This window comes from Culex pipiens, chromosome 3 (genome assembly GCF_016801865.2).
Source record: "Culex pipiens pallens isolate TS chromosome 3, TS_CPP_V2, whole genome shotgun sequence".
Classification (NCBI taxonomy): domain Eukaryota; kingdom Metazoa; phylum Arthropoda; class Insecta; order Diptera; family Culicidae; genus Culex; species Culex pipiens.
In genome coordinates, this window is record NC_068939.1 from 169,007,164 (window position 1) to 169,035,080 (window position 27,917).

The 27,917-nt window shown below is 38.8% G+C and overlaps 1 protein-coding gene across 1 annotated transcript; it reads right to left on the minus strand.

Moving 5' to 3' along the window:
- Positions 1–618: 618 nt before the first annotated feature.
- Positions 619–27,700, minus strand: LOC120426336 (protein phosphatase 1 regulatory subunit 3C-B). The gene is made up of 5 exons (XM_039591096.2): positions 26,766–27,700; positions 7,955–8,649; positions 7,687–7,824; positions 7,394–7,626; positions 619–2,464 (listed from the first exon to the last, which is right to left on the minus strand). The coding sequence occupies exons 2-5, from the start codon at positions 8,627–8,629 to the stop codon at positions 2,173–2,175; spliced, it is 1,338 nt and encodes a 445-aa protein (XP_039447030.1). The 5' UTR covers positions 8,630–8,649; positions 26,766–27,700; the 3' UTR covers positions 619–2,172.
- Between the last annotated feature and the right edge of the window lie 217 nt (positions 27,701–27,917).

Genomic DNA, 27,917 nt, shown 5'->3' on the forward strand with positions numbered 1-27,917 from the left:
TTTCCTGAAAACTGAAAATATTTGAAATGACTTAATAAATATTTTTCACCAAAAAAAAACCATTGATAAAAAATCTAGTTGGAATCTTTTTTCAAATATTCAATCAATATTAAAACAGAATCATAACTTTACGCTGGTCATAATCGTTAAAATTAGGTTCTATTTTTCTATTAGTTTTTTTATTAACTTTGTTGTTAGTTTTAGTGTTTTAGTTAAATTTGTTTGATGAATAAATCTCGTTTGATAAACAAAAATTAGTAATGATCTGTTGATTCATAAAAAAATATTATGAAATCTGTGTCAAATGCATTCAATATTTATTAGGATTTTTAATGTCTGAAATGGCCTTTTCATTCTGAAATAGATTGAAATAGTGAAAGGTACCTTAAATTTAAAGTAAGTTACTGAAGATAAATTGAGTGAATTTAATTTGAAAATTGTACTTGGGATTCCCGACTTGTTGAAAAAAAAAAAAAATCACTGATTCCCGACTTTTTCCCGATTTTCTGCGGATTTTGGCGAATTTTCGACTTTTTCCCGACTTCCCCGACTTGAGTGGCCACCCTGCAAACTGGATGTGATATTTTTTTCTCTCAACATTCACCCAACAAAGACAACTTATTAAAAAAAGATTGTTTTATTCATCTCACAGTGATCTTGTTACAAGCTAAGCTATCCACTAGACAATAATATGCTCGTTTAAAATTAATAGTTTATCAAGTGTATCAATCAGTTGCACATGTTTTGATCCTTCTTCAAGCCACATGCTGCGCAAAGCAAAATCGTAACGTTGCGGTTTCACGGCAGATCAATATGTATATCAGTATGAATCAGTATGTTGTGTTGTAGCAATGATAAATAGTTGGTTCTGTGTTTTGCTTACAACTAGGTGTGACCGTTTTGATTTTTTTGCGTAAATCTACTATGTACAAGGCACGCGGTCTCGCGAGGCCGCGCTAATTTCATCTTCTCGCTCTCTTCACAACATTTAAACAAAAACCTTAAAAGAACTTTGTGATTTAAAGTGAAGATTCGTTGTAAGCAGAGTTTTTTTGTAAGAGGGAAAAAAAGTGAACTAAATATTTGAGCTAAAGGTTAAACGAAAAAAAGTAAAGAAGAAGTCGTAAAGCTACAGTAGGAAGAAGATAGTTTCGAAAAGTGAAATGAAGTTTCAGCGCTTTGCTAAAATGCCAATTTTACCACAAATTTGCACTTTTCTCCTTTAGCTGCTTCTCTTACAATATTGTGAAGATGACTTGTGATCGCCCTAAAGATTATATGGCCGTCTTCGATTCATGTTTTTTAGAAGAAAAAAAAGTATTTTACACAATTTATTCTCATTGGCGTTTCAGTTTGCCTCTCTAATTCGACATTTAGTGTTACGGTTGTTAAATGAAAGTAAGGGAGACTTGCTGACGGTGTTGGTGTGTGTGTGTTCCTCTCCGGTTGACTGTTTTCTCACTTTTGGATTCACTTTCTCGATTCTCGATCAATCGCACGTTTCCTCTTTTTGTTTCGCTTTCGCTTCTCTTGCATGCAAATTAATATAATTTGTGGACACAATCAGTCTTTTGGTTTCCGTTTTTTTCTTCTTCTTCTTCTCTTCCCTGTCCTCTTTTGCTAGTATTTTTCGTGTTTTGTTTTTGACTTTTGTTTGAATTTCTAGTTTCTTTCCCTTCCATTTAAGGTTTGTTCAATATCTTTTTGTCTCCTTGCTTACTTCAGTTTGAATCACGATTTTATGGCCGACAAGAGTGCTCTGTGCCGCGGCATGGCCTACTAGAAGGGTTGCCCAGCTAGTAGTCAAATAATAAATAAATATATAGGTTAGTAACGGGCTAGTGAGCCTCGCTGGCGGCCCCACCCAGTAGGCCATGCCGGGCACAGCCACTCGTCGGCGCTCGAAGAGGAAGCCGTGCCTACTGTGTGATGTTGCTTCCGGCACGCGGTTCCTGTGTCTCACCTCACGTAAATAAAATGTTTTCTCCTGCTCATTAAATAATATCAACAATAACTGGTTTCAAAGCTTACACAGATAGTTAAAAAAAGAACAACTCAAGCTAGAATCCTTTGTAGATGGTGTAAAGTTTGTCGCAGAGTGCACTAGTACGAGTATGAACTGTTGAGTTTGCTTAGGTACGCGCGATTTGTACAAAAAGCTGTTCCACCTAATCACACCTGCTGGCTCTGCTGGCCGAGCATGATGCTGCGCAGGTTCATCAGGTTGGCCAGCAGGTTGTCGCCGTCCTTGCACTCCCGGATCAGGTAGTTGCGGCCGGTGCTGCGGGCGGTTCGCGCACCCCGCGTCATCATTTCGTCCCCGCAGGACGTGCTGCGGCGCATCGGCGAGGGCGGCGGAATCACGCCGTTGAACGTTCGCGCCACCGAATCTACGACATCCGGGGTGGACAGTCGGCGGGGCCGCTCCAGGCGCGTGTCCTCGTTGAAGTTGCTGTCTTTTAAACTGTAAAAAAAGGGTGGAGGGGAGAAATTGAACGGAATTGGTTAGATATTTTCGCCAAACTGGTTGCGGACCAAAACGGGACATAAAAGGGTTAGTACACAGAACCACCACATTTCAGATGAGATACTAGGTAATACGGTGCGCGATGATGAATCAAAGTGTGCTGTGCGATCGTTGACCGGTGCTGCGTGCTACGCCTACTGCTATTATAACGTTCGGTTAGACAAATTAACGTAACTGTTTCGCTGCGCGGCGCAGGTGACAACTTGCTTCCGATATCGATACACTGTTACATAGTAGGCGCTATCGTTTTTCATCCCACATCCATAATTCAATAATGTCTCCCCACCAAATTGCATCATCGCAGCAGGGGAGTATTCCAGACAGGAGCAGTGATGAATCGCGCGCTCAGTCAACCACAAATCGATAAAAACTGCGTTCATAAGAAACAGGTTCTTTTTTCTCGCTTATTCTGTAATAACGCGAACAATCGCGAACGCACGATCGAATTTCCTGATCCCGTGTATCGGGTGACCCCCTTATCCAGTACTGTGTAATTAATACAAAGTTTAAACAAGCAGGTAACAACGAAAGCTTAACCCGCGGCAGCGGGATGAGTCACGCAAACAAGGTCTTATCTGAGCGGTTTCCTCTTTTTGGGTTTATTGCACTTGCTGATAAGGACTTTGGAGCAGTTATGTAGCTTTTCGCATAAAATTGACTTAAATTTTTGTCCACTTGTATCTCATGTCCGAAGGAGAGATTTTGCATCATTGGTTTCTACATACAAGTCACCATTCGAATTTGGAAGCTTTCCATACAGAAGTGGTATGAAAACAGCGAAAACACCGGAAAACACAGTCCAGCATTAATGTGAATTGTTTTCTTATTTTTGTTTTTCTCATTTATTAAATCTAATTCGAGTTCTGCGACTCCGAATAAGTTGTAGCTGAATTCTAAATGATTCGTTGCCGCCATCTAGTGTTTTTTTTTTCAGATTTCTTTTCAGTATTATTAAATTCAGATTATTCCGTAAAATTTGTTATTGTGACCAGGACAGTAAAAAGGTTAAACTCTTAAAAAACACTCGATTTTTAAAATCAGTTTTTGGTCACATAGAGCCGTTGCAAATATTCAACAAAGTGTTTTTTTTTGGCATTTGTGACATTCATACTGGCACGGGCAGTGTACTGCTGTATAATGAATTTTCCATGGCTTTTCTTATTGAAAAATTTAAATTATGGCTTGTTATTCGGTAATTCGGTAATTTCGGAAAAATGATGGCTTGTTATTCAAATTAAAAAAAAATCGATACAGTATCGAAAAGTAATACTTTTCGAAAAAAGTCCTGAAAAGTTGATCTTAACAGCATGAATGCTTTCCAGTTTTGTTATTTTTGGCGATGTAAAATGGGCCGTTTCATCATTCTTGAATGACAGGAAAAGAGAAAAATATTGAAAAAAAACCTTTTAGAAACATCAGTCCTAATTCAAAAAATTTGAAAACAAAAATCTAGGAGATCAGAATATGTCACAAATGACAAATCTAGAATTAAAAAAAAATCGGGGATGGTGGCCAAAATGGCGTCGATGAAATATTTAAATAATACATTTTGTAATTAAATAGACAATTCACCACTCAAATTTCACTAAAATGAGGTCGCAGAGCTCGAATTTGATGTAAAAAGCAAAAAAATAAATACAAAAGCGAAAAAAATATTGTTTTTGTTTATAATTTGATTATCTGAAGTCCCATACAAACCTTCGAATAATCTGCACTAGAAAATTTAAGGTTGTTTGGATGAGTAAAAAAAACTTCAGTTTTCTTTTTTCTTTTTCTTTCATTCGCTGTACAGTCCAGACTCGATTATCCGAAGGCCTCGGAAAAAATACTTTGGATAATCGAATCACGCAATTAAAAAAAAAATTTGTCTTATTTTTGATTGTCGAGCTTAAGTTTGATTCCTAAACTAGGCTAAATTTTAAAATTCAAGATGGTGGCCTAAATGGCGTTGGTAAAATATTGAAAATTGCATTTTGTTATTTAATAGGCAACCAACTATTTAAATTTGACTAAAATTAAGTCACAGAACTAGAATTTGATATTAGTTAAAAACATGAAAATGAAAAAAAAAACACGAAAAAAATATTCGTGACTCGATTATCTGAAGTCTCCAACAAACCTTCGGATAATCGAACTTCGAATAATCGAGTCTGGACTGTATTTCAGCAATCAAAGGTCTATTGAAAATTTTGCAAACTTTTCGTAAAAAATAGTTCTAGGAATGAGCACCTTTAAATAATTCAGTTTAAATTTTACTTAAAGTGGCTCATGAAAATGATGCACTTCATCACAAAATCTGTTAAGTACTTTTCGATTGAAAACTTGATTAGCGTTAAAAACTCATTAAACTACATTTAAACGAAAAAAAAAATTAGTAAAAATTCTATTTTTCGAAAAAAAAACACAAAAAAATAAAAAAAAAATCTCGGGAAATTTCCTTGTTTTTTTTCTGAATAGTCCTCACCAATACCTACAACTTTGCCGAAGGCACTAAACCGATCAGTAAATTCAAATCTATACCTATTTTTGAAAATTTACGTACCATTGTATGGGTGAACCAATGACACAAAATGGCTTCTTTTGTCATAGAAAAGACTCCCAAAAAGTTTGAGCGAATAAAAAATAGATAAATTAAGAGAATTTCTTAAGATTTTTTTTTTTTAACAGAATTTATTTAAATTTAAGGCTAAGCAAACAAAAAAAATACAATTTTGCTAAAAATTTATAAGAAAACTTTTTTTTTTGTAATATACCAAAATAAGGAAGCGTTCTTTTATTACGTAACGCAAAAATCGGATTTTTAGAACCCCCCCCCCCCCCCCCTCGTAACATAATTTCCATACAAATTTTAAAAATATTGTATGGAGCGTAACACGGCCTCCACCCCTCCAGCCTCCCCCACCCAACTGCGTTACCTAATAAAAGAATGCTCCCTTAAGTACTTTTTGAACCGACTGTTCATGCTCTAATAGAAATACATTTACCATAAAAAAAATTTGAAAAAAATCCTAGATATGTAATTTTGGTTCATTTAGTATCAGTCATATTCGAAACTCGCAGTCTAAAAAACAAAGCCCATTTTTTTGTTTTTTAAATTGAAAATACTTGTTTTTGGAATGCACATTTAAGTAATAAAATGTGAAATAAAATAATATGATTTTTCATGTTTAAATTTTTTCTGAACAGTCGAAATAATTTGCGAAATGCTATAGAATTATTGATCCTTGCACTGTAACTTGGATTTGGCCCGCACTTTTCTCTCGCACTTTTGACAACAAAATTTCCAAAAACTAGGCAACCAGCAGTTGTTTATTTACATTTCCAGTCGCAGTTTCCACCAAACTGGACATTCGCACTTTAAAATTGCAATTGACAGGTGAGCAACATAGGCTCGCTTTGATCATTTTTTGAGAAAATAAAAATTTCCCAAGCCAGCTTGACAAGTCGCAATAGTGCGATCGAAAGCAATAATTTAGTGCGAAGTCCAAGTTAGTGAGAATTGCGCAATAATCAAAAAATAAAAAAAAACTAATAAATTAGGTTAAGTTTGACAAAATTGATATTTTTTTCACAAAATATTATTAAAAATTTGAGGATTTTTTCTGAATAGTGTTTGCCGATGTCAACAAATTTATCGAATATTTTCATAGCACTTTTTGACATATGGAATGGAAAAACAAAATAAGTAATAAAAAAAATCCAAAATTTTGTGACAAAAATATGGTCCGAAACCAAGAAAACCGGAATCTTCCAACTTGACCTCGCAAGGTCATGGCGTCCCCTCAACCGCGGTCAGCGATCGCGCAAATGAACCATCTCAGGCTCACTTGCGCGCAGAGTCCTATAGTTTGTAATCTAGTTTGCCTTGACGCTTCCCGCCACTGCTGCATGCTGCCGACACTGGGCGAAGAACAACACCACTTTTGATTGCTTACTGCGATCGAACACGTGACCGGCTGGACCGTTGTTAGTTTTTTTGTTTTGTTAGTATTTAATTGGGATTCTTTAGTTAAAAGGCAATACACGGGAAGAGAAAAATGTTCAAACAAATTGTCTACGAAAAGAGCCAATTTTACTTTTTTTTTTTAGGTTAAGTGTGTCGTTTGAGTACGATTTTCGGTACTTTCCTAAAATTTGAACGTTTGCGGCGGATTAAATGTGAAGCAATGGGATAGTAGGGTTAGTGTTAGTGAAGCAAGCACACATACACTCATACGCACGCACACGTACAACTTGGAGGGATTTGTGCGGGATGAGATCCAATTCGAGGGCGGGTGGGGTTGAAAACTGATCTTGGGTACGAACACACTTTGTTGCAGAATAGAAACGATGGGGTTACCTTTCTGTGCGCGCTTTTGGGCTGTGCTTCGCGTGGTTTTTTTTTTTTGTTTGTTTTGAATCGCTGCGACACTAAATGAGTCTCTCGCTCACTCGCTCATTCTCGATGATATTTTTTGTTTTGTTTTTGATTTGTGTGGAGCTTATCAATAATATCAGAGTGATGAGAGTGGGGCTTGATCTGCCTTAACCTATGGAGCGGCTTTTGAAAATTTTTGTACACACTTAACACATTTTGTTTGTTTTGCTTGAATCGCAATGTATCTGCCTTTTTTTTTGTTTGTAGCTAATTTGTAGTAACTCTACTTTCAATTTGTAAAATGGATTTGTAAGAAGTTTGGCATTTCCAATCAGTCGGGCACAAATCGAAAGTTACTTCTCTGCTTCCCATTTTGCTATTTTTTTTTTTGAACTGAGTTTTTTTCGTTTTTACAAATGGTTATTAGTTTTCCGTTGTCTGTGTGCCAAGACAAGACAAGAGACACTTTGACGACCTTCTTTTTGTTTTGTGTGTGTGCAAAAATTTACCAGTAAGGTCCGGTATGGTTCTCCGCGCTCATGTGGCGCCACGTGTCCAGCTCAGCGCTAGGGTCCACGTGCGGCGAGTCCGCACAGTTGCTTAAGCTGCTGCTGTTGTTGTTTGTACTGGAGTTGTTGTTGCTGTTGTGACTGCTGTTGTTGTTAAAGGCACTGTGTGGCGGGAAGAAGATGCTGGTCTCCTGGCGTGGCATCACCCGGTTCGTGAGCGAATAGTTGTGACCCTAGTTGTAAAATTTTCTTTTTTAAAATAAAGCTCAAAAAATCAAGACTAGTCAACTCACGTCATGGTTGTCCCAGAACTCGCCGATATCACATTTGAAGCAAACGCAGAACTCAATCCGCCTCGACTTAGGGGGAAGAGTAATCTTGAAGGAGAAGGTATCGTGCACGGTGTAGGCGGACGCGGCACCGCTCCCAACCTGCGTTTCAACAGAGACAGAGAGAGAGAAACCCAAAAAATTGGATTAGATTCATTTTGGGATTCAATTACAAATCACACGCGACGGCTAAAGGTCATTCCGGATTACCGTCTGACATTGAACCACTCACCACCGTGTAGTTGCAGTACGTGTCCTCGTGGGTTTTCCAGCCGTCGCAGGACGATCGCACCACCACCTCCTTGTGGAAGCTAATGTTTTTCACCTTGACCGTCCCAACGATCAAATGTTCCGTCTCCTTAATAATCACATTCTCCAGCGACACGTTCTTCTCCTCGACCTTCTGCCGGAACTCCAAGTACGCGCTGGCCGGCTGCCGAAAGTCCACCATCCACTGCTCCTGCGGCACCGGACTGATCATGCCCTGGGTGACGTGCGCCAGAAACTGCAAACTCCACGTCGGCGGCATGTACGACGGTTCCTTCATGAAGCGCACGTGCGTCAACTGCCCGCCCTGATCGTCCGCGAACACCACCTTCTTCTTGCAGCGCCGATCGTGCCCATCCGGCGACGTCGGGCTGTCCAGCTCCAGCTCGGGCCGCTCCTCCTCGGGGCTCAGATCTTCCGGACGCACCACCAGGCAGGATCGCCGCGGCGAGGCGGGCATTTTAGTCGTAGGCGGCACGTGCAACGGGTTGAACGGCGTCGGTTGACGGCGCAACGGAGGTGGCGTTAGCTGCAGGGACGCCGGCCGGCAGCGGGTCGACTGTTTGGCGATGTAGTCGGTTAGCGAGTAGTTGTACACCGGCGGGCTCTGCGATACCAGCATCTCGGCGAAGGCTGGCATTCACCGAGCGGGGGTAATTGCTGGAAGAGGGGAGAGAAAATAAACTTCATTAGTTGATAATATTATGTGTTCTCATAAGATCATTCGAGGTATAATATTTTTTTCGAGAGTTTCTATAAAAGCGTTTGGTACGGTATGTGCACGCATCCTTCCTCCCCTGCAGATTCTGTGAAATGTGATCAATTATCAGAATCCTATCTGCGGTAAACACAACGCAGTAGGGCTGGTCGGTTTATTTTTTGTAAAACATTTTCTGGGGTTTTCGGATGTACTGCAAACATACATATTGACAAGATTATTTCTTGAAGCATGTTCAGTCTTTTTCCCGTTTAATATCCAGATTTTTAAGCGAAGATAGCGTTAGGAATGGTGAACGCCCGAAATGTCAAAATCGCGCAGTAGTACCAACTTTAGAAAAAAAGTTTGGCTGTCATGCCATGGCACACTTCTTTGTAATGTTGGTACCACTGCGTGATTTTGACATTTCGGGCGTTCACCATTCCTAACGCTATCTTCGCTTAAAAATCTATATTAGTATTCAGTCTTCAAAGACGGTGTGATTGTCTTTATAATCTTGCATGCATTCATCGGACTGAAAAAAACAACAACAACATCACTTATTTTTTTCTTGTTTCTTAAAAGAAAATCCATTCATATTTTAGCTGCTGCAAATTATGAAAATTATATTCCTTATGTTTTCAAATGTTTTTTCATTTTATGTTTGTATTTAATATATAGTAAAACCTTGAAAATATTTTAAATTTTAGGGCCGATTTTCAAAAAATTAAGACGAAAACTATCATAAGTGCTACATTCTATCACCAAAAATTTGTAAAATACTGATGATTTTTTTTTCTTCAAGGTTCAAAATTTGTAAAAAGAATAAAAAGTCTTTATTTGATTGAAAATACATGAATAAGTAATATTCTGCATAGCCTACAGTCGATTCAATATTTTTCGTAATTGAAAGATTATAAGAAAATCCATTCAAAGTTTGGCTGCTGCAAATAATGAAAATTAAAATGTTTTCAAGTATTTTGTGAGAAGTTTTTTTTTATTTTTTTATGTATAGTAAAAACTTGAAAATATTTCAGAAACCTAAATTTTAAATTTCAGGGTTTATTTAAAAATAAATTAAGACGAAAATTGCTAAATTCTATTATCAAAAATTTGTAAAATATTGATGATTTATTTTTCATCTTATTTCAAAATTTGTAAAAAGAATAAAAAGTCTTTATTTGACTGAAAATACAAAAATAAGTAATATTCTGCATAGCCTGCACTGCCCATGATCGCATAAATGTCCCATATGCATTTTCATCACTTTTGAGTTATTGATGCAGTTTGGTTCAAAATCGTGTGCTCTTTCAAAAGAGCCTATAACATCCAGTACTTTGTTCTACAAATCAGGAGGAAATCCAGTTTTTTCGTGAAAACTTAACACGTAGCCTTATGTGTGGGACAAACTTCAAATGCGTTTTTCTCAGCTTGTTGTTTTTGCATATGGGACATTCATGTGAACATGGGCAGTGCAGTTGATTTAACACTACTAATCTAGCAAGAGTCTAAATATTTTGGCCAAAAAACCCCCAGAAAATGTTGATCCCGATCGGAGAACTTTTTTTACGCTTTTATGCTCTTTTCAAATGGAATTGTTGTAAGATTAGAATTTGGTGATTTGTGTACCACTGCTACTGGGGCAAATCGGGAATAAAGTCAATCGAAAGTATCAAAACTTGTCTTGTTTTTGTTTGTTGAGCTTGAATATGACCCTAAACATGCTCTAAAGTGATTTTGATTTTTTTAATCCAAGATGGCGGCCAAAATGGCGATGGTGACTTACTGAAAAATGTGTTTGGAATGCTAAAAGGCATCGTATGAAAACTAAAATTTGACTAAAATGTGGTCGCAGATCTTGAATTTGATGTTAAAAGTAAGAAAATTAAAAAAAATACGAAAACTATTTTTGTTGTTGTTTATGATTCGATCTGATGTCTCATACAAACTTTCAGATAATCGAACTTCAGATAAACGAAACTACGGATAATCGAGTGTAAACTGTACTTAGAAAATAAACGACCGCTTGATTTCAACCAATTTGGGATCGCTGATTAGAATTTAATGTTGAAAATAAGAAAATAAAAAATATCCGGTTATCCGAGGTTCTTTTGAAGACCTTCGGATAATCAAGAATTTGGATAATTGATTATATAGGGGAAATTCTCGTATGTTTGGCAGGTCAAGCACTCGCTCCTAACTCCATCCAATTTGCTGATTTTCACTATTTAAACAACTAATTTTGCAAAAAAAAAATATATATAAAAACTTGCTTGCTTCTTATTGGGCTATTTATCACTCGATTTCAGTTGAAAACTCTTTTAATGTGCTGTAATTGAAAAACAAAGTGCTGATATGGCAACATTAGAGACACGCTGGAATTAGATGCTGTTCCCCTTCTGTACTTTTTATGTTTTACAGTAAAATGTTAATCCTACAAATTAATTTCTGAAGCTAAGTCGAAAGTGGCGTTTAAATTTTGGATTCATGTTTAGATTTATTATCTGAAAATTTTGTAATTGTTAGAACGAATGGGTCCTTCTTTTAAAATAATGTTTAATTAATGACTAAACTATCACTAAAAATCTCTTGCGTCATCAACTGTCTACACAGGAATTCAACTCCAAACAAATGCCTAAACTTTGAGCTCATCCTTTGCGCGTCACGGCAAGCTTCCGTGAAATCAATTAAACACATCTTCCAGCTAAATGCGCAAGTTATAGCCGATTGCTACGATTTCACGTAACTTCGATTACTAATCCAAGCGGGCCAGTGTTTACTTTGGATTCATTCATAAGCACCCTACAACTACTGATCATATCATTGTTTTCTGTCGTCAATCTTATGCTATCAAATTGAGCAATCGCGTCAGCGATTAGGGGGAAATTTCCATCGGCTGTGACACTTGAAAAAACATGCCAAAAAAATAATAATCATAAATCATAAACCGTTCCAATGACCCGATTTTTTCACGGTGGAAAATCAACAGCTGGCAAAGAGGATAAACAACCCGGCCAGCGCGTTGACATTTTCGCTCACGCCACCATCAAGGTGGTAAATTTTTCATAAAATCTTTAAAAAAAGCAAGCGGTGAGTTCGTTGCCAAGCAGCGCTAATGCGTCAAGCGAATCCGACCTGTCAGAACGATGTCGGCGTCCACCAAACATCATCCATCATTCGGCACTTTACGCAAATCAGCTGCTAGTGTCATTTTAAGGGCATTTCTGTGTGCAGCTGCATTGTCTCAACTTGTGAGGGAGGCGCATGGTCGCTTACGCCATGACTCACCGCGCGTCTCCACGGAAACCGCCTACTATGCTCGGGTGAGGAAAAAAAATGATCCAACGCTGGTTATTGTAATCCCTGTCAGAAACGGTGGTGACCATGCTCCAGATTCCGTAGCGCTCATCTGCCTACCTACACCGCTCAGAGAACGGATGTGAAATGTAATATCTATTCACAAGCGAGTCTTGAGACTGAGCGTCTCAAAAGGTCAGACGTGTGTGTTTTACACACGTGTTTGTTCAACGGCCTAGATGCAGGGTTTTTAAAGTGGCTGCCACCTTTTTTGAGATGCTTTTGAGTTGTTGTTTTTTTCGAAGGATAGAAAGTCTCTCCAAGGTACGGTGCACTTGGCCGACTAGAGGCCACTTCCGTATAGACTCATGTAAACTTGAGTGCCATCCAAGTCATAAATTCCACACCACACTTGAGGTAGACTGGCTGCTTTCGAATCATCTTCCACATTGCCACTTTGCCCTCAAGGAAGAAGAGTAATTTAGAAAAAATCTCTAATCAGCGATCACGCCGGGAAAGCCTGCTGATTGCGGTTCTAATCGCAGCAGCCCAGCGATTAACATCAACCAGGAGTAGAGTAGCAGCACGTTGTGTCCGGATGACTGATAGCTCGAGGGTGGCGCTCCTCCATCAGGCAAACGTGCCAAACGGGTCCTACCACTTTGTGCGACCTCGTGGTGATAACGCATCACAGGAGGCCACGGACTGTACCACGGAGATCAGCTGTCAGTTGTTGACACTGCGCTGCGGGAAAATCCTTCGTGACGCAATCCCAGCAATCCGTGGAACTTGGTCATTTGAAAAAAAGCTGATGCACGAAGTGATTTGTTTACCTTTTTTTTTGGTACCCTCCGCAAACGTCAAACTATAGAAAATTGCTGCCGGATCTTTCCCGGGAGAGATCTGGAAAAAGATCCGGCAGCAATTTGTATGGATTTGACGTTTGCTGAGGGTGCCGAAAAGTTTGGTTATGTTCTGCTTGCAAAAGACAATGGTCTGCTTGGAAATTCATCTTTCATAACGCAAAATCTTAAAATTCATACTTTTATAAGCTTGAAACAAGACTCAACAGATGGCCGATTGGATGACAGCGCGCAACTTGAACACTTGCACTTTCTGTGCGTTTGCGTGCGCTTAGTTCGGATGCCCAGATCTTCAGGGCAGATGAGTCAAGTGGTGGATAAAATATGGAACATATCAATTACAGTGGCGCTCAAGAGAATTACAAGTGCGTCATGGGTTAACGACCGTTTCTTCATACTCTTATGTAACTGCTGTCAATATGATATTGATGGCAAGGGAAAAGGTCTGATATCCAATGGATAAAACAAGCTCGAGAAAAAGGGGAAATTTTAATATAAATTTCTAACTTTTTAGGTTTTTTTTTTTATTCGAGTTCTGCGACCCAATTTCAGTCAAATTTGAGTAGTTAATTGCCTGTTACAACACTTAGTGCAATTCTCAATATTTCATCACCGCAATTTTGGCCGCAATCTTGGATTTAAAATTTCCAAATCACTTTACACTCAAAATCAGAAATATCCCTCAAAAAGGGTTCCTTTATCTGTCAACACAAAACTTTTTTTGAGGGTTACTTCCATCCTTTTTTTCAAGTTTACCGATGGTAACCCTTTGCAAAAGGGTAACGACGGGTAAACTTGAAAAAAAGGTGGAAGTAACCCTCAAAAAGGGTTTGTTTACCTTGTGTTGACAGATAAAGGGTAGATAGAACCCTTATTGAGGGGTACTTCTGATTTGGTGTGTAGAGTAATTTGGGGTCATATTGGAGCTCAAACCCCAAAACAAGACACAGATTTTTTTAAATTCGATCATTCGAAGTTTGAATTACCCGAAATGAAATTTGTCCGAGGACTTCGGATAATCCAGTCTGGACTGTACCTGAGCATTATCGCGCTCAACGCGCGCACAAAACGACTGCCCTTTTCAACTTCCTGCGCCGATAATGGGCGCCGGTGTTAACCCTGATGCTCCCCCCAAGGAGAGGCACCAATTAAGAGCATTATTATTAACAGTTTTTTTTTTGTTACGATCGTATTATCAATCAACTTTTTGCCTCATTTTTTCTGTATAAAGGAAATTGCGTTGCAAATTTGTGCAATAATGCAAGCGATTTTGGTGTCCCACACGCGAAGTAACCTTTCAAGGAAAAGTATTTTTTTTTTCAGCATCCCAAAAATAGAAACATTTCTTGGCAGCGCCGTTTCGCGGACACAGATGGCGCGCTCAGGGTGACTTCCAGCGAAAATTAAACTTTCGTCAAATTGGCGGAAAATGCACCACCAAATGTGGGTTTGCGACGACGACCGTCACTTTCTCTATTTGCAGGTCGTAAAACCGCGAGCAAGATAAACAGACGTCAGATCCAAGTTGGCTGGCGCGCACGCCTTTGCAGCAGGATTTCCAGCTTCATTTGTTGACAGATCGTCTCGTCAAGGGTGACTTTGTTGGCAGCGCCAGCTGGGATGCAATTTCTTCTGCCACTACCGTGGCACGTGGAGGCGTCCTACGGTCCAGAGCGTCCGGGGTCACCGAGGTTCTAATCGCGAGCTGATAGTGCAACGCCAAGTTGTTTTTTTGTCTAAAAATAAATTGCTATTGACTAGTGTGGGAGTCGATCACGTTGATAACCCCGGCCGATAAGCCGGTTGTTTTTGGTAGGTTTTAATTCGCGACACCATTCGCTCGCTTTCCCTTGGGGGCAGAATTCCCCCTTCGGCAATACCAAGGTCGCATTGCATCAGAACCTAACCTTGCAATACTGCTCGAGTTAGGCCCAACAGCTGATCGGGACGACGCACCGCATGGGTTAGTCAACCGCGAACCGGATTATGTCTGGTTTGATTTTTATTTTAAATTTCTAAAAATATGAATGGCACACAACTAGAGAAAGAAACAACCGGGGCGCAGTTGGCTATGCCGATCGTATGCACAGACTACTAGGATCGCCGCCGTCGACAGACGCCGACGTTTACGTTCTTCTTTTGGGTCATTCTCAAGGGTCGAGCAACTTTGATGAGTTGCCGTTGCGTGGGAGTGTTCTTGAAAGTGTAATTAAGTCAAGAACGCGAGGGATCCTGGTGGTCGTGAGCAAGTGCCAGCCCCTCGTAGAATTAATCAACTTGCAAGGAATTGACGTCACTGGATGCATTCGTAATTCGCAAAATAAAAACAAATTTTATTAATAAGAAGTCCCCAAAAAAAAACCATTCCCAAGTCGCAAAACACCTTGGAAAACATCCCATTTCTTCGGCCAGAAACGCTCGTGACCGGTATATATAGAGTAATCGTCCCCACACGCCAATGAAATGTGTCCGATACAATTTATACTACCAACCAGTATAGAGAAAGAGATGTCGCCGTGAAGGAGGAGGTGGTGGTGCCACCTAGTCGGCCAGTTTCAGATTTAAATCTCACGGGAAAGTGGTGAAGCGAGTGAGATCAGGTAGAACGGAATGCTTTCTTGAATCCTTGAATAGTGGCGGCGGCACTCGAACGAACCCGCAATTAACCTATCTATTCAGTGCAATGCAATGTCAAAAATGTTACGCGAAAGCGCCACCGACAGATGGCGCTAATTCAGCGAAAAAAATGAGTTTCTTTGTTTTCATCACACTCTTCGCGTCGTGTTTATACTTCTCGACTTTTTTTTGAAAAGGTCCTATAAACAAAATTTTCAATTTTTGCTTTTTGGGTGTTTTTAGAACCGCCTTGAGTCAGGGGTATTCAAAAACACCCAAAAAGCAAAAAGTGAAAATTTTGTTTATAGGACCTTTTCAAAAAAAACTCGAGACTTTTATTTTTTGGGGTCTTTTAAAAAGTAGCGCAAATATTCTTAGCAGGCGCAGAGTTTCTGCAAGTGAGAAGCACTTTTCATTGACATTTGCTTGGTTAACGCAAGGTTGCTTCGATTATGATTTGTTGGTTGGCGTAACAACAAAATTGGTGTTGCATTGGTCACAAATATGGTTAGGGCGCGTATTCTAGACCTTTGACATTCTCAAAAACTATCCAGCTTCAAACGAAACTTGTTTCAAACTACCGCGGAAAGTCTCCGTTATACCCTTAAAAAGTTGAGCATCAATATTGTTGAGTTTAAATCACTTAAATTGACCGTTACATTGTGGATTGATAAATTTGAAATTAAATTTTGGTCTGCCTGTCTGTGCCGTGACGTCATTTGATTGATTGATTGATTGATGATTGACGAAATCCTGTCAAAATCCACAACAATTACTGTCTTAAAGCAAAGCAAATTTGACATTTAAGGGGGTTTAAAAAATTGATTTAACTGAATCTTTTTTTTTTCATAAGAGATTGTAAGTTTGATCACGCTTCATGATCAAAACCAGGAAAATACAGAAACCGATTTCAATGAGCAATTATCGCGTAATGTATGATAATAACAACTTGACCAAGGCCGAAAAACTCAATTCGTTGAATCGATTTCACTACCAATTAACAGCCGTCCACACATGGATCGAAAATGTCAATCTGGAAAAAGATGGCCTCCGGAGGGTCAACCAGATCCAACGACAAGAGGCCCAAGAGAACCATCGAGAAGCGAACCCCGAAAAGCTAATCGAATTCATGCCGGTCAACCGGACCGGACAACTCTGATAATCGCAGCAGGCGGCGAAGAAAGCAAGTGCTGGGCCTACACCCAAACAAGGGCTTGCCACGAAACGCGTGAACATTTGTTCACGCCTAGCGGCGCGACGTTCAGCTTTGGGTGTAGCGCAGCGATCACGCAGGGACGGCGTGATGCGCCTACTTGGATGCAGCAAACTGAAGAAACCGACGGGGAAAGAAGGCAAGCCGGTTTTGTCAACATGGAAAGGGACCGAGTTGATTCAGCACACAGAAATTTTGCAGTATTTACGATCGTGGCAGGACTTTGGATAGATAACACTGCGTCTGGCACTATCAGGTTGAAGTGCAGAATGCACGGAGTACCGTGCAACAAATATAGACGATCAGGAAGGGCACTGTTGGCGTTGACCTTCCCATTTGGCAATGGGACAATGTTCGATTTGTAAAGAAGTATACTTTGAAGCCACGATCAGCCTCGCATCATGCGCCGGCCGAGTGATCCTCCCGATTTGTGTTCATCGCTGTGTCGAAGCGCCACACTTCGGGCGCATGAATGATTCTCGAATTCATTCAGCTTGTCTGATTCGACCATTGACGTCAAACGGCGGATCTTTCTAGCAGCAGCGGGCAGCGAGGGTACAAAAACAAAACAAAAAAAAAAGATGATCGTCGATCGGCGCAGCCAGTGATCCCGAAATTTTGACACACTTTTGGCGGCGGTTCTCGGACAGCCTTGCACATCCATCAACCCCCAAAACGGCGATAAGAGGCTCGCTGGTCATGGGCTACTGCGATTGTCTCGCGGCCGGTTCGCGGTGGTTCACTAAACTCCGCCGAGAATCACGTTTGTAGAATCATGGCCTGCTGCGGCTCGCGATTCGTTGCTTTGATTCGTTGGGGATGTGACCTTAAGTCAGCTGACCGCGCGAAGATTCGCCGGTTGAGTTGTTTACGTCCACTTCGGAATAGATTCTATTAGATAATGGCGGTCGGTAGTTTCGCGTGTCAGTTATATTTATCACACAAGTAAGCAATGTAAGTACGTTTCATAACTGAGCCTCCACGCGGCGCAGCCGAGCCGAGGGAGGTGTGTCCGATTTTCGCTTTTCATTCACTCGTAAACACACAAGTGGGCCAAAACAGGGCAGGGAAAGTGAGTTGGAAAAATTACGATGTAGGCCACAATCGGTCCTTGACGGTGCACGTGGCGCGGTTCTAGATCTAAACTTAGTCTTAAGGGATGTGATCGGGCGTTAGATCATCGGAAATTTCTGAAAGAGACTATTTTCGTCTTTTTACTTGGATGAGATCCAAGAGAAGGTCATTACGTTTTAATTGAACAGATCAAAGCAATTTATGGTGGTACTTTTGAAAATTAATGTCTTCAAGTAACTGACCTAGCAGAATGCAACGTCAAATTTAACAAGTGGGTGGGACAACCCACTTGAGCTATTTCAACCGCCCAATCCAGGTAGGCCGCGCGACTGGGAGAAAGGGTTCAAATCAAGCAAAAAACCGGCCGACAACCAAGTAGGCGTGATCTCTGGGTTCAGGTTTTTCCAACCCGTTGAGACTGGTTGTGCCGCCACGCACGCAGGGCTAGCCGGAAATTATGTGTGTAAATGAAATATTAATAAATTGCAGCATACATGCTGTGGGCATCGCCCACGTACTGTTTGTCGATGAAAATCTCTTGGACAGTGTTTGGAGAGTGTGCATGACTTACAATTGTGTCTGGCAACTGTGCGGAGCATACTTTGGGTAAGGCTTTGGCATTTTACACTCAGTTTCATTTTTTTTATTTTTTTTAATAATTAAATTTGAATTTGGTGTTTTCAAATAAATTTATGAATATTTAAATTGAAATCTGTTCTTGTTTTATCGTAAGTAGTAAAATTTAAACAAAATCAACTTCTTTCAAAGTAACTGAGTGCACCGTCTCGAGACGCATGCAGCAGAGGCGATGATTTATGCGGCGATTATATGTAACCGCGCGAAGAGGCGGAGAGATTTCTCGAGGCCGAACAGAATTGGTACAAATTAGCTTGAACTGATTGTCATCAGCAAGGGGGCCCCCTTGCGCTGATGGGGCGTTTTGATTTAACTAAGGGTCCAAGGATGTCATGATCTGAAAAATTTGTTGGATGTTGAAAAATGATAACATTTAAAATTTTACTCAAAAACAATAAAATGATATCACAAATTAACTGCATAAAAACTGTGTTTAAAAAAATAATATCAGCAGGTTATTTAGCGTCTTTAATTGAAAATGACAACCTCAAACAAAAAACAAAAAGCTAAAATAAACACCGTTTTTTGCAACTTTTGGAGCGGTGAAGAAAACCAAATTGCATAAAATAACCCAAAACCTGTTTGGGAGTAATTAGGTACATATCACAAAACAGTCAAGCAAAATAAAAGAAGAAAAACAAATCCAATCTTGGGGCAGATTTTTGCATTCTTGTTCCTTTACTTTAAATGTTAACCCTTGAATGCTATTTTTTTGAAGATATTTTAATATCTTACCAGTATTCAGTTGAAGGATTTTTGAGACCGTATTTAAATTTGCTCCAAATTCTCAATTTTAAACCATGTCTTTTTGAAATATTTCTTAATAAAAATCTTTCACACCAGTTACTATGCAAAAATTATAACAAAAAGAAAAAAAGCTGTAAATATTTATTTTTTCGCAAAATCTTTGAAAGTTGGTCATTGCTGATAAATGGAAAAAAAATCCTACAAAGATATAATCTTTTTGAAAGTTCTCTGCAAATTACAACAATTTACGACTTCACGTGCAAATAATACGGTTTAGCAAACAAACATTGACCGACAAGCATTTATTTGACAACATTTTTATACACTGTGAAGACGTTTAAAAAAAGGGAGTTAAAGAAATTTCAGGCGTAAATTTACCTCTTTGTTTATTTAATTTTACATATATATTTTTCAGTATGATTTGGAAAAATAAAATTATATGGAAAAGATGAATATTTCTCCTTGTTGATGTTATTCAACCCAGTTTTACGTTTTTTCTGACACAAAATATCTGGTGAGTTTTTTGCCAAACAAAACAAATAATTTTACATCAGAAACAGAAAATTTTACAACAGATAATTACATCAGCACGGTGAAATTTTCAGCTTATCTATGTAATTTATTTTTTCACTATTTAATTAACCCTGTTCTGCCCATTTTTTGCATGTTTTCTTTTATATTTCTCGTGCTCAGGAGGTCATTAAGAGCGTCATTTTTGCTCTACAAAAATCTGTATTTCTTTTTTTAGGGTTTTGTTTTCTGATTTTTGATGTTTTAAGTATTTTTCATATTTTTTTTGTTAAAACAACATATTACAAATTCCATCAAAATACGTTAAATATAATTAAAAAATACTGTATACTAATTTTGACATAAACAGTGTGTGAAAAACACACACCTTAAAAAATGTCATTTTCAAAACATTACCAAAATTACATTAAACAATCACCAAACCCTCAATTTATCAAAAATATTATTAAGTTCTTCTTTCGAATGCTTTTTGTAGATCTAAAGTTGGTTGAAAAATTGATTTTTTGGGAATTCTCAAATCGAAGATTGCCTAAAGGGCAATTTTAATTTTAAGTAATATTACACACAATTTTTTTATGTGTTGAGGGTTAACTCTTCACTTTAAAATTTAAATTAAAATCAAGACTTGTCTTGTTTTATTTAAGAAGCTTTTGTGAATATATTTTGTTGATTTTTTAAAAATTTGTAAAAAGTACCTATCTAATATCAGAATTATTCCATTATTTTTTTGTTTTTGCGTTTTCATATTTTTCAAACGATACCGTAAACCGGGGTGACTTTGATAGGAATTATTTTTTTTTTGCAATATTTCCCAACTGGAAAGGTTTTTCTCAAGATTATTATTTTTAAAACATGTACTGGGGTAGGCCACACAAAGTCCATGCACTATTTATGAAAAAAGTTTTTTCTATTTTGTTCAAAAAAATAGTTACGTTAAAAATTCTCATTTTAAATTCCTTGTTAAAAAATTTCTTGTTAAAATCAGATGAAAGGTGTTCAAACTTTATTTTTACGTTAAATGAACCATCACTAAGGTTGATGATATAGTTTTCAAGAAAAAAAATCAATGTTTATATTTAGTTAACTAGTTTTTAGGCTTTTTAACAAAATACATATAAATTTTAGGTAAAATTGTTAAAAAGTCGGAATTTTGCCTGAAATTCGTTAAATATAGTATTGTTCATAAAATTATCGATTTATATTGCATTTTATACTGAATTCGAATCACAAGTTTTCACATTTTATATGAAATTGGTTCAACTGAAATTGCCTATAAATTTGGAGATTTTTTTGAATGTTTCAAAAACACATATTATTTAATATTTACAAAATTAGTTTACCTTCTCCTAGTGGAAAAATGTCGGTATTTAATTTTTTTTGCATGTTTCAAATTTTTGCAAAAAAACACTGTTAATTTTGAAGTTCCTACAAACAAGTCGCTGTTTAGAGCACAACAAAATGCTATTATTATCTTTATTTTTCGTTTGTTCAAAGTGATGAATTGTCATTTTTTTATTAGTTATTTTTACTTCAAATATTTGTCAAAAACTATCTCTGAAGTTGCTCTTAAAAACATTAAACTACCAAGCGCGAACTTCTCCTCAACTGTTGCTACCCGCTTGTCTTACAACACGCGGCCATGGCGCCTCGAATGCGGGTCTCGAAAATCGAAAAATCATCGCAGCAACCCAACCAGTTTTGTGATCACGCACCAGTCACATGTCTGCACAGGAGGGGTGCACTCTACCAAGTAGACCGAGAGAAGAAGGAAGAGGCGACAACTCGGCTGAACCAAAATTTGGCAGTCGCTCAACACACGTAGCCGCAGTAGGCATGGGATAGACTACACCACACACCATTAGTCAGTTTTTGTTAGGCTATGGATGACGCTTCTTGACTGTAGGTCTCTCACGCCGTCGCGCCTGTATCTTATCAAGTAGCTCGAGCGTCCCGCCGTTTGTTGTCAAGCGGACTGGGCGAGAGAGTTTGTCGAGCCGAAATTAGACGCCGGTGTGTTGACCGTCGGCAAATTTGTTTGCGGCACGAGATTTACTTTAGAACGATGCACTTTGGGGTGGGTACTTTTTGTGAGCCAACTTCTAGAAGGAAACAAGGGCGTCTGTGTGACCCTGCGATCGCGACCTTCTTCTTCTCTAAAAAGAGAATCGGAAAATATAAATCGCTCCAGCAAATGTCAACCAGTAGTGGCCTACTACAACGCAACTCGTAATGGGATGCAGCGCATTCTTGGCCAAGGCTTGCTTCGTTTAGTAACGATTTGTGTATACTGTGACATGCAAGTGTACCAAGGTCTTTGACGACAACTACGATTGCCGACTGATGATTCACTTCCGACTTTCGCTTTCCAGTTCAATTCAGTGGAGTTCCGAATCGAATGGTTTGGTTTAAACCTAAGTATCGGGAAGACCAAAAAGAGCGCTGTCATTCCGGCAATAATAAACAATACGGCAATTCAGTTAGGCCGTTGACACGGCGCACCAAATTGCGTTTGCTGCTACTCGACAGATTCAGGTTTTCGCACAGAACGTGCTAAAGTCTCGTGAGTTCCGTTGGCGTCCGATTCGATCCGATCAACTAGCTGTCAACGCGACGGCGGTAGGAAGTAGGCGGTGCACAGCATGTGCGTACCCCGACGGCGCTCATGAATTATTCAGCGCGTTCAGGTATTGTGACGTGACACGTAAAATTTCGCGATCGAGAACGATCGCAAGTTGAAGGACTTGCGGTTCAGCGCGCGTTTATTCCGGCTTCGATTAGTCATCTAAACGGTAGTGTGTGTACAGTTATGGGTTAGCTGAAACAGGTGTGCGCGATCGCGATCGCAGTTGGCTACGGCTATTGCGCATTTAGGGTACTTTCTTCGCCGCGGAGGTCATTATTCGCGCGATCCGAACTAATTGAATTATTGCTCATTTTTCATCCTGCGGCGACGGTATCAAAACGGCCTACGCAGCTAATCTTCACCCACTTCACGTTTATGGTCTTGAAGGGGGCAAGTTCGACCTGATCCCAATTTATGGGGATCGCTGCGTGGGTTCCGCGCACTTTATGCTCCTCGTCCGGGAGTTTACAAAGTTGCTGCGCTTGCTTCAGGGGCGCGCGCAGATCTTGGCGGCGATACCGACAAAGCGTGAAAGCGATAAATTAATGCAGTTTCGCAAGGGCGTTACCAATTTCGTTATTGATGGGCTGTGGCCTCGCAGCATAAATGGGATAAGGTTCCGCCGGCGATTCGTGATAAATTGCATCGCGGTGCAATTGCAATGCTTTCTTTGGAGCATTGATACGTGCAAATTTCTGATCAACTACAAAATATACAAAAGAAACAGCATTTTTAAAACTTGTCTAAACGATTTTAAATTTTAGACCAGTTTTGAACACGCTGGATGTTTTGTCAGAAGCAATTAAGAGCCAAACTTTTAAATGGAATATTTAAAAGCTATTCTTGGCTGCAACATTTATCGCAAAATTTTAAAATGAGCCCAAAAACCAATTGTTATGCACCCAAAACAAACACCGCTTCCATTCAATGACATCCAAGCTACCGACATCCCAAGTAAGTTATTATGCCAAAAAAAATGTCAAAATCATCTCACCTTCACAGCTTTACAAGATGGCAGGGTGGCCCACTTAAATTTCATTATAAAAATTCCGACTTTTTTCCAACTTTTACAGATCCTCAAACAATAGGAATAGCTAACCCACAAAAAATGTTTCAAATCGAAAACTCTTTATAAAATAGGCAACTTCAATCTCGAACAAAATTTTCTAAATATATTTGAAAAAAGCTGTTGACTGTTTTTTATAAGAATAAAACTTAACAGCAAATTTACACAAAAAAATAAAAACTATAAAATATAAAAAAAACATACAAAAAGTTGATTTCAATAATTTTATTCTGGATTTTTTTTTTTTCAAAAAATATATGTAAAAGTAAATATATGTAGACTGCCTTATTCTTTCAAACAAATTCAAAATTTTTAAAAATTCATGTGATTTTTTTTTTATCAAGGCTCCTTTTTTGTTTTTTTTTGCTGATTTTGATATTTTATTCTAAAAATAAATGTTGATTTGTTGTCAAGTTGTCAGTCAGTAAAATTCATTAAAGGTATATTGAATTTAGGGCATAACAATATTTTTAAAGAATTTGTCTCTTCAAAAATTTCCCTCAAAAAGACAGGTAAAGCATGAATTCTAATGAAGCTGGATTTTTTTAATGCAGTTGAAAATATAAAAATACTGTCAACTTCATTAAAAAAAAATCAATTTTAGAACAAAATATCAATGTCCACAAAATTTTAGAAGGCAGCCTGAGAAAAACCAAAAAAATGCATGATACTCAGATTATTTTTTTTTTTTCTGAAGAAACACGCTGTTTTCATTTCATTGTGTTGCATTCAACGTGAAAAACGTTTGGATTTCATGTGAAAATTTATGTTTTCCGATAAAGGAAAATCTACCTTTAACTGCTTTAACTCGCTGAAATTAGGCTTTTTCTAAATTGATTATAAGATAAGTGCTCAAAACTAAACAAAATAAGTGCAATTGGATTGGAATTAAAGTAAGACTATAATTTTAAACAATTGAACAAGGATTCCCCACTTTTGCCGATTTTTTGATGAAAAACTATAAATTCTCAACTTTTTCCCCTTTTTTTATATTCTTGCGAACTCCTGATTTTTTCCGACTTGAGTGGCCGCCCTGCTCAGTGAGCGATATAAAAGGCAAATCTCGTGGCGCAGTACGAAAGAGTAAGACTATCAACCAAAGAGTTCGGGTTCGAATCTCGGAACAAACTGTAAACAATAGAAATTAAACATTCATCAAGATAACATTAAAAAAAGTAAATTTTCTGTTGCACAACAAATTTCACCAAATCGGACAAGATCCCCCGCGAAAAAAACGCTCGTGTGCCCGGTGATAGTTGACTCAAAAATACACCACCTCAAAAACACACATTATTTTTAAATTATGCCAAAATTTACTGATAACGTGGTGGTCATTTCCCCAAACGATTGCCCAGTGTGTGTAACTCCAAAAACACGTGCTCAATCACCCACCGCGCGAAAGGGCATTTAAAAGTCAATTTCGGCACTTATCAACTGTTGAAACGCCGCAATAAAAAAAAAAAAGAGCTGGTTGTTGCCGTCGTTCTTTTCGTTTATTCGGGGCTTCCATATCTCAACCCAATTAAATTATTGGCGGTTTGTTGTTGCTTTCAACCTTTTTTTTGGGGTGAAAAAAGGGGGAAATTTGTGCCTTTTAGACCAATATTTGATGCAGTTTTTAAATTTTGTTATCTTGTTGGTAAACGCTTTTTTTTAAGTGTGCCAAGACCAACAATTCGCGGGAGGGCAGAGGAGGTGACTTATCAGTTTTGTTTTGGCTTCAAGCGAGTACGCCGAAATAATTGCAATTTGAAGGGGTCGTCCAGGAGATATGCAACACATATTTTTGAAGTATTTGGGTTGAAAATATGCTTAAACAAATAACAATTCAAGCATTATTTTGAAGATGAGAGAACAAGCAATCCAAAATTACTCAAATTTCATTAATTTATTGAAGTTTTTAATGTCCGGACTTAATTTTCTCAAAATTTCGTAGCCAGCATACGGAAGTTGTTTAAACTCTCAAAACTACTCATCAATTAATTGAACTTTTTAATGTCTGGAACTAGGACAAGCTATTTGAGCGCACGACTGAGAAGACCAGTTTTTTTTCATAACTTCGTAGCCGGCCTGACAAAGATGTTCTGAACAATTAAACTTTATTTTGAAGATGAGAGAACATGGGATCCAAGTTTACTCTGATTTCATCACTTTATTGTACTTTTAGCACTGGTCTGATGAAGACTTTATTTTGCCATAATTTCGTAGCCGGTCTCTAAAAAAATCAAACTATATTTTGAAGATGATATTTAATTTCCGTTATTAATTTATTTGTTAAATTTTATCAGATAAGATAAAATAAGCTGCATAAGCGCCAATTTCCCCATAATTTCACAACCGGCCAACGAAAAGTTGAAAAAATCACGTCCTTCCCGCACAATCCCGCCTGCTTCGACTCCCGCGAGGCTCGGTCACTCACCGATCGGATGATTCAGGCTCAAGTCACCTCTCCTGGAGATGGTAATTTCTTCGTCAGCCGCCGCTGATACGAGACAGGCAGCAGGTTGTAAACCATGTCTACAAACACGCTCGCTCTCCCGTTAAGGCGCCCCTATCAGCGGGTGGCTTCACCTTCCAATGATAACGGGGTCAACAAGACGGGCGGGGTGTTGTGTGGTGGCGTTTAGCACGATGATAACCGTTTTACGGGTTTTAACGGGCTTCATTTCCGATTTGAGCAGAGAGAGTGCGCTTGTGGTCCAGGGGCTATTTTTAGTGTGCTATTTTGTGAGTAATCTTTATCTGGCGAAAAAGCTGAGATTACTCATAAATCAGCTGGAAGTTGCAAGTCGGAGTTTTCGAGTGAAAATTTGAAACAGGAATGCTGAATAATTCGATCATCAACGTTATTAGAGCACACAATGTGACTACAACTTTTTGGATGACGTCCGTAAACGGGCACCAAAACGTAACACATGCGAAAAAATCTATTTTTGGTTTATAAGTCCTTAGCCAAATTCGGGTGAACTTGAACTTGGACGTAACGAACGAATGTGGCTTCCATAATGATTTGCAAATAAAATTTTCCGCTGAATTTGAAATTTCAAATATTTTTTTACTCGAGCTTGTAACAAACTCATTTACTCGATTCCCACAGCAAGCATTGAGAATTGAAGGCGCCATTAATAACAATCAAGCCAGAAGCGAAGAATGTCCAGCGCCTGCTTCGTCCAAAATCATGTGCGAGCTGCAGAGATGTCACTGCAGTCAGACTAAATCAATAAACTCGTACGTGTACACTACGCAAATACACGCTTTATGCATGCCCAAATTGGACCCAATTGGGAATTATGTTTTGTCGTCTGTTCTTGTTCTTTTTGGTTTGTTTTGACATCAACAAACTAAATCTGCTGATGTTATTTGGCTTTTAAATCCTCAAATTAGTCAAAAATCCCATCCAAGTAGACACTTACCTGAAGTTTCACGAAGCTTCGCGTTAGAATCTCTCAGTGCTCACTAGATGTGTGTGATGACTTTCAGCCGTCGGTGTTGATCACAAGTTTTTCTTCGAAACAGATTCAGAGTCCTGTCCCGAGTCCGGTGAACAATTTCTTCCCAAACGACAACGACGACGGTGTTGTCCGCGCGATAAACAAGATTCCTCCTCTTGACGCACACCTCGCACACAGTTTGTAGCTTCAATTTGCGGCGACAGATCGAAACTTAAACACACGCCGAATATTTATAGAAAGCAGTCAACCCGGCTTGCTGCGATTTGCATGGCAAGCTGTTGTTTTGCACTCCGCAGAGAGATTCACTTTTTATTTATTGTGTGGAATTTTCCTCAAAAACAATTCAAACGTTACGTTCACTCACACAAAGTTCACAATTTTCACACTTTTCATACTCATTCAATCGATGCACTAATTTTTACTTTACACAAGTGCCTTTTTCCACAACACACAATGGACGTATTTTCTTCGCTCTTCGAGACAATTCACAGGTCTCGCTCTTTCTTATTTTTTTGGGGGGCCGGCACTGAAAGTCCTCAGATGTTCTCACGCGGGCTCTCTCGCGCTGGATATCTTGTCAGGTTGTTGACTCCGTGACACGAAATAGATAGTGCGATGCTGTGCCGATGGACCACCAAAACTGCAGTCGTCACCTTACTTTTTTTTTGTTGTAAAAAATCGTTGTAAGGAAGATGTTTGCCGGTTTCCTCTTTGCTTGCTTTACAGATTAGTTGTGATTACTAAATTAAATGACTTCCTTAAATAAAAACTGTGATGCTGCCAATTGCAAGTTGCTTCTTTTTTGTTGTGATGACAGACTGGCTTAAGATTTTTAAACTAGAGTAGAAGAAACACGTCCATAAGCTTCGACCGGTTATCGAAGACTGAGGTCGAGTCGGGCCCGAGCTGCTGGTAATAAATTGAAACTCGCCGTGCCTTCGGTCGCACTGGCTCTCCACGCTCTCTCTCACTAGTCTGTTGCTCTCGCTGAAATGCGGCGGTGGTGTTTGGGTGTAGAACTGGGAACAAACCAAAGATCGGCAAGGATCGGGAACACTTGAAGAGAGAGAATGAGAGAAATGTGGGAAATACGAGGGTTTGTTTTGAACTTGT

Excerpts from the sequence above, each read along its gene's own strand:
- LOC120426336 (XM_039591096.2), bottom strand. The coding sequence starts at position 8,629 with ATGCCAGCCTTCGCCGAGATGCTGGTATCGCAGAGCCCGCCGGTGTAC. Across the intron at positions 7,627-7,686 it reads AGTTCTGGGACAACCATGAC|GGTCACAACTATTCGCTCAC; the intron begins GTGAGTTGACTA and ends TTTTACAACTAG. Across the intron at positions 2,465-7,393 it reads AACCATACCGGACCTTACTG|TTTAAAAGACAGCAACTTCA; the intron begins GTAAATTTTTGC and ends CTTTTTTTACAG.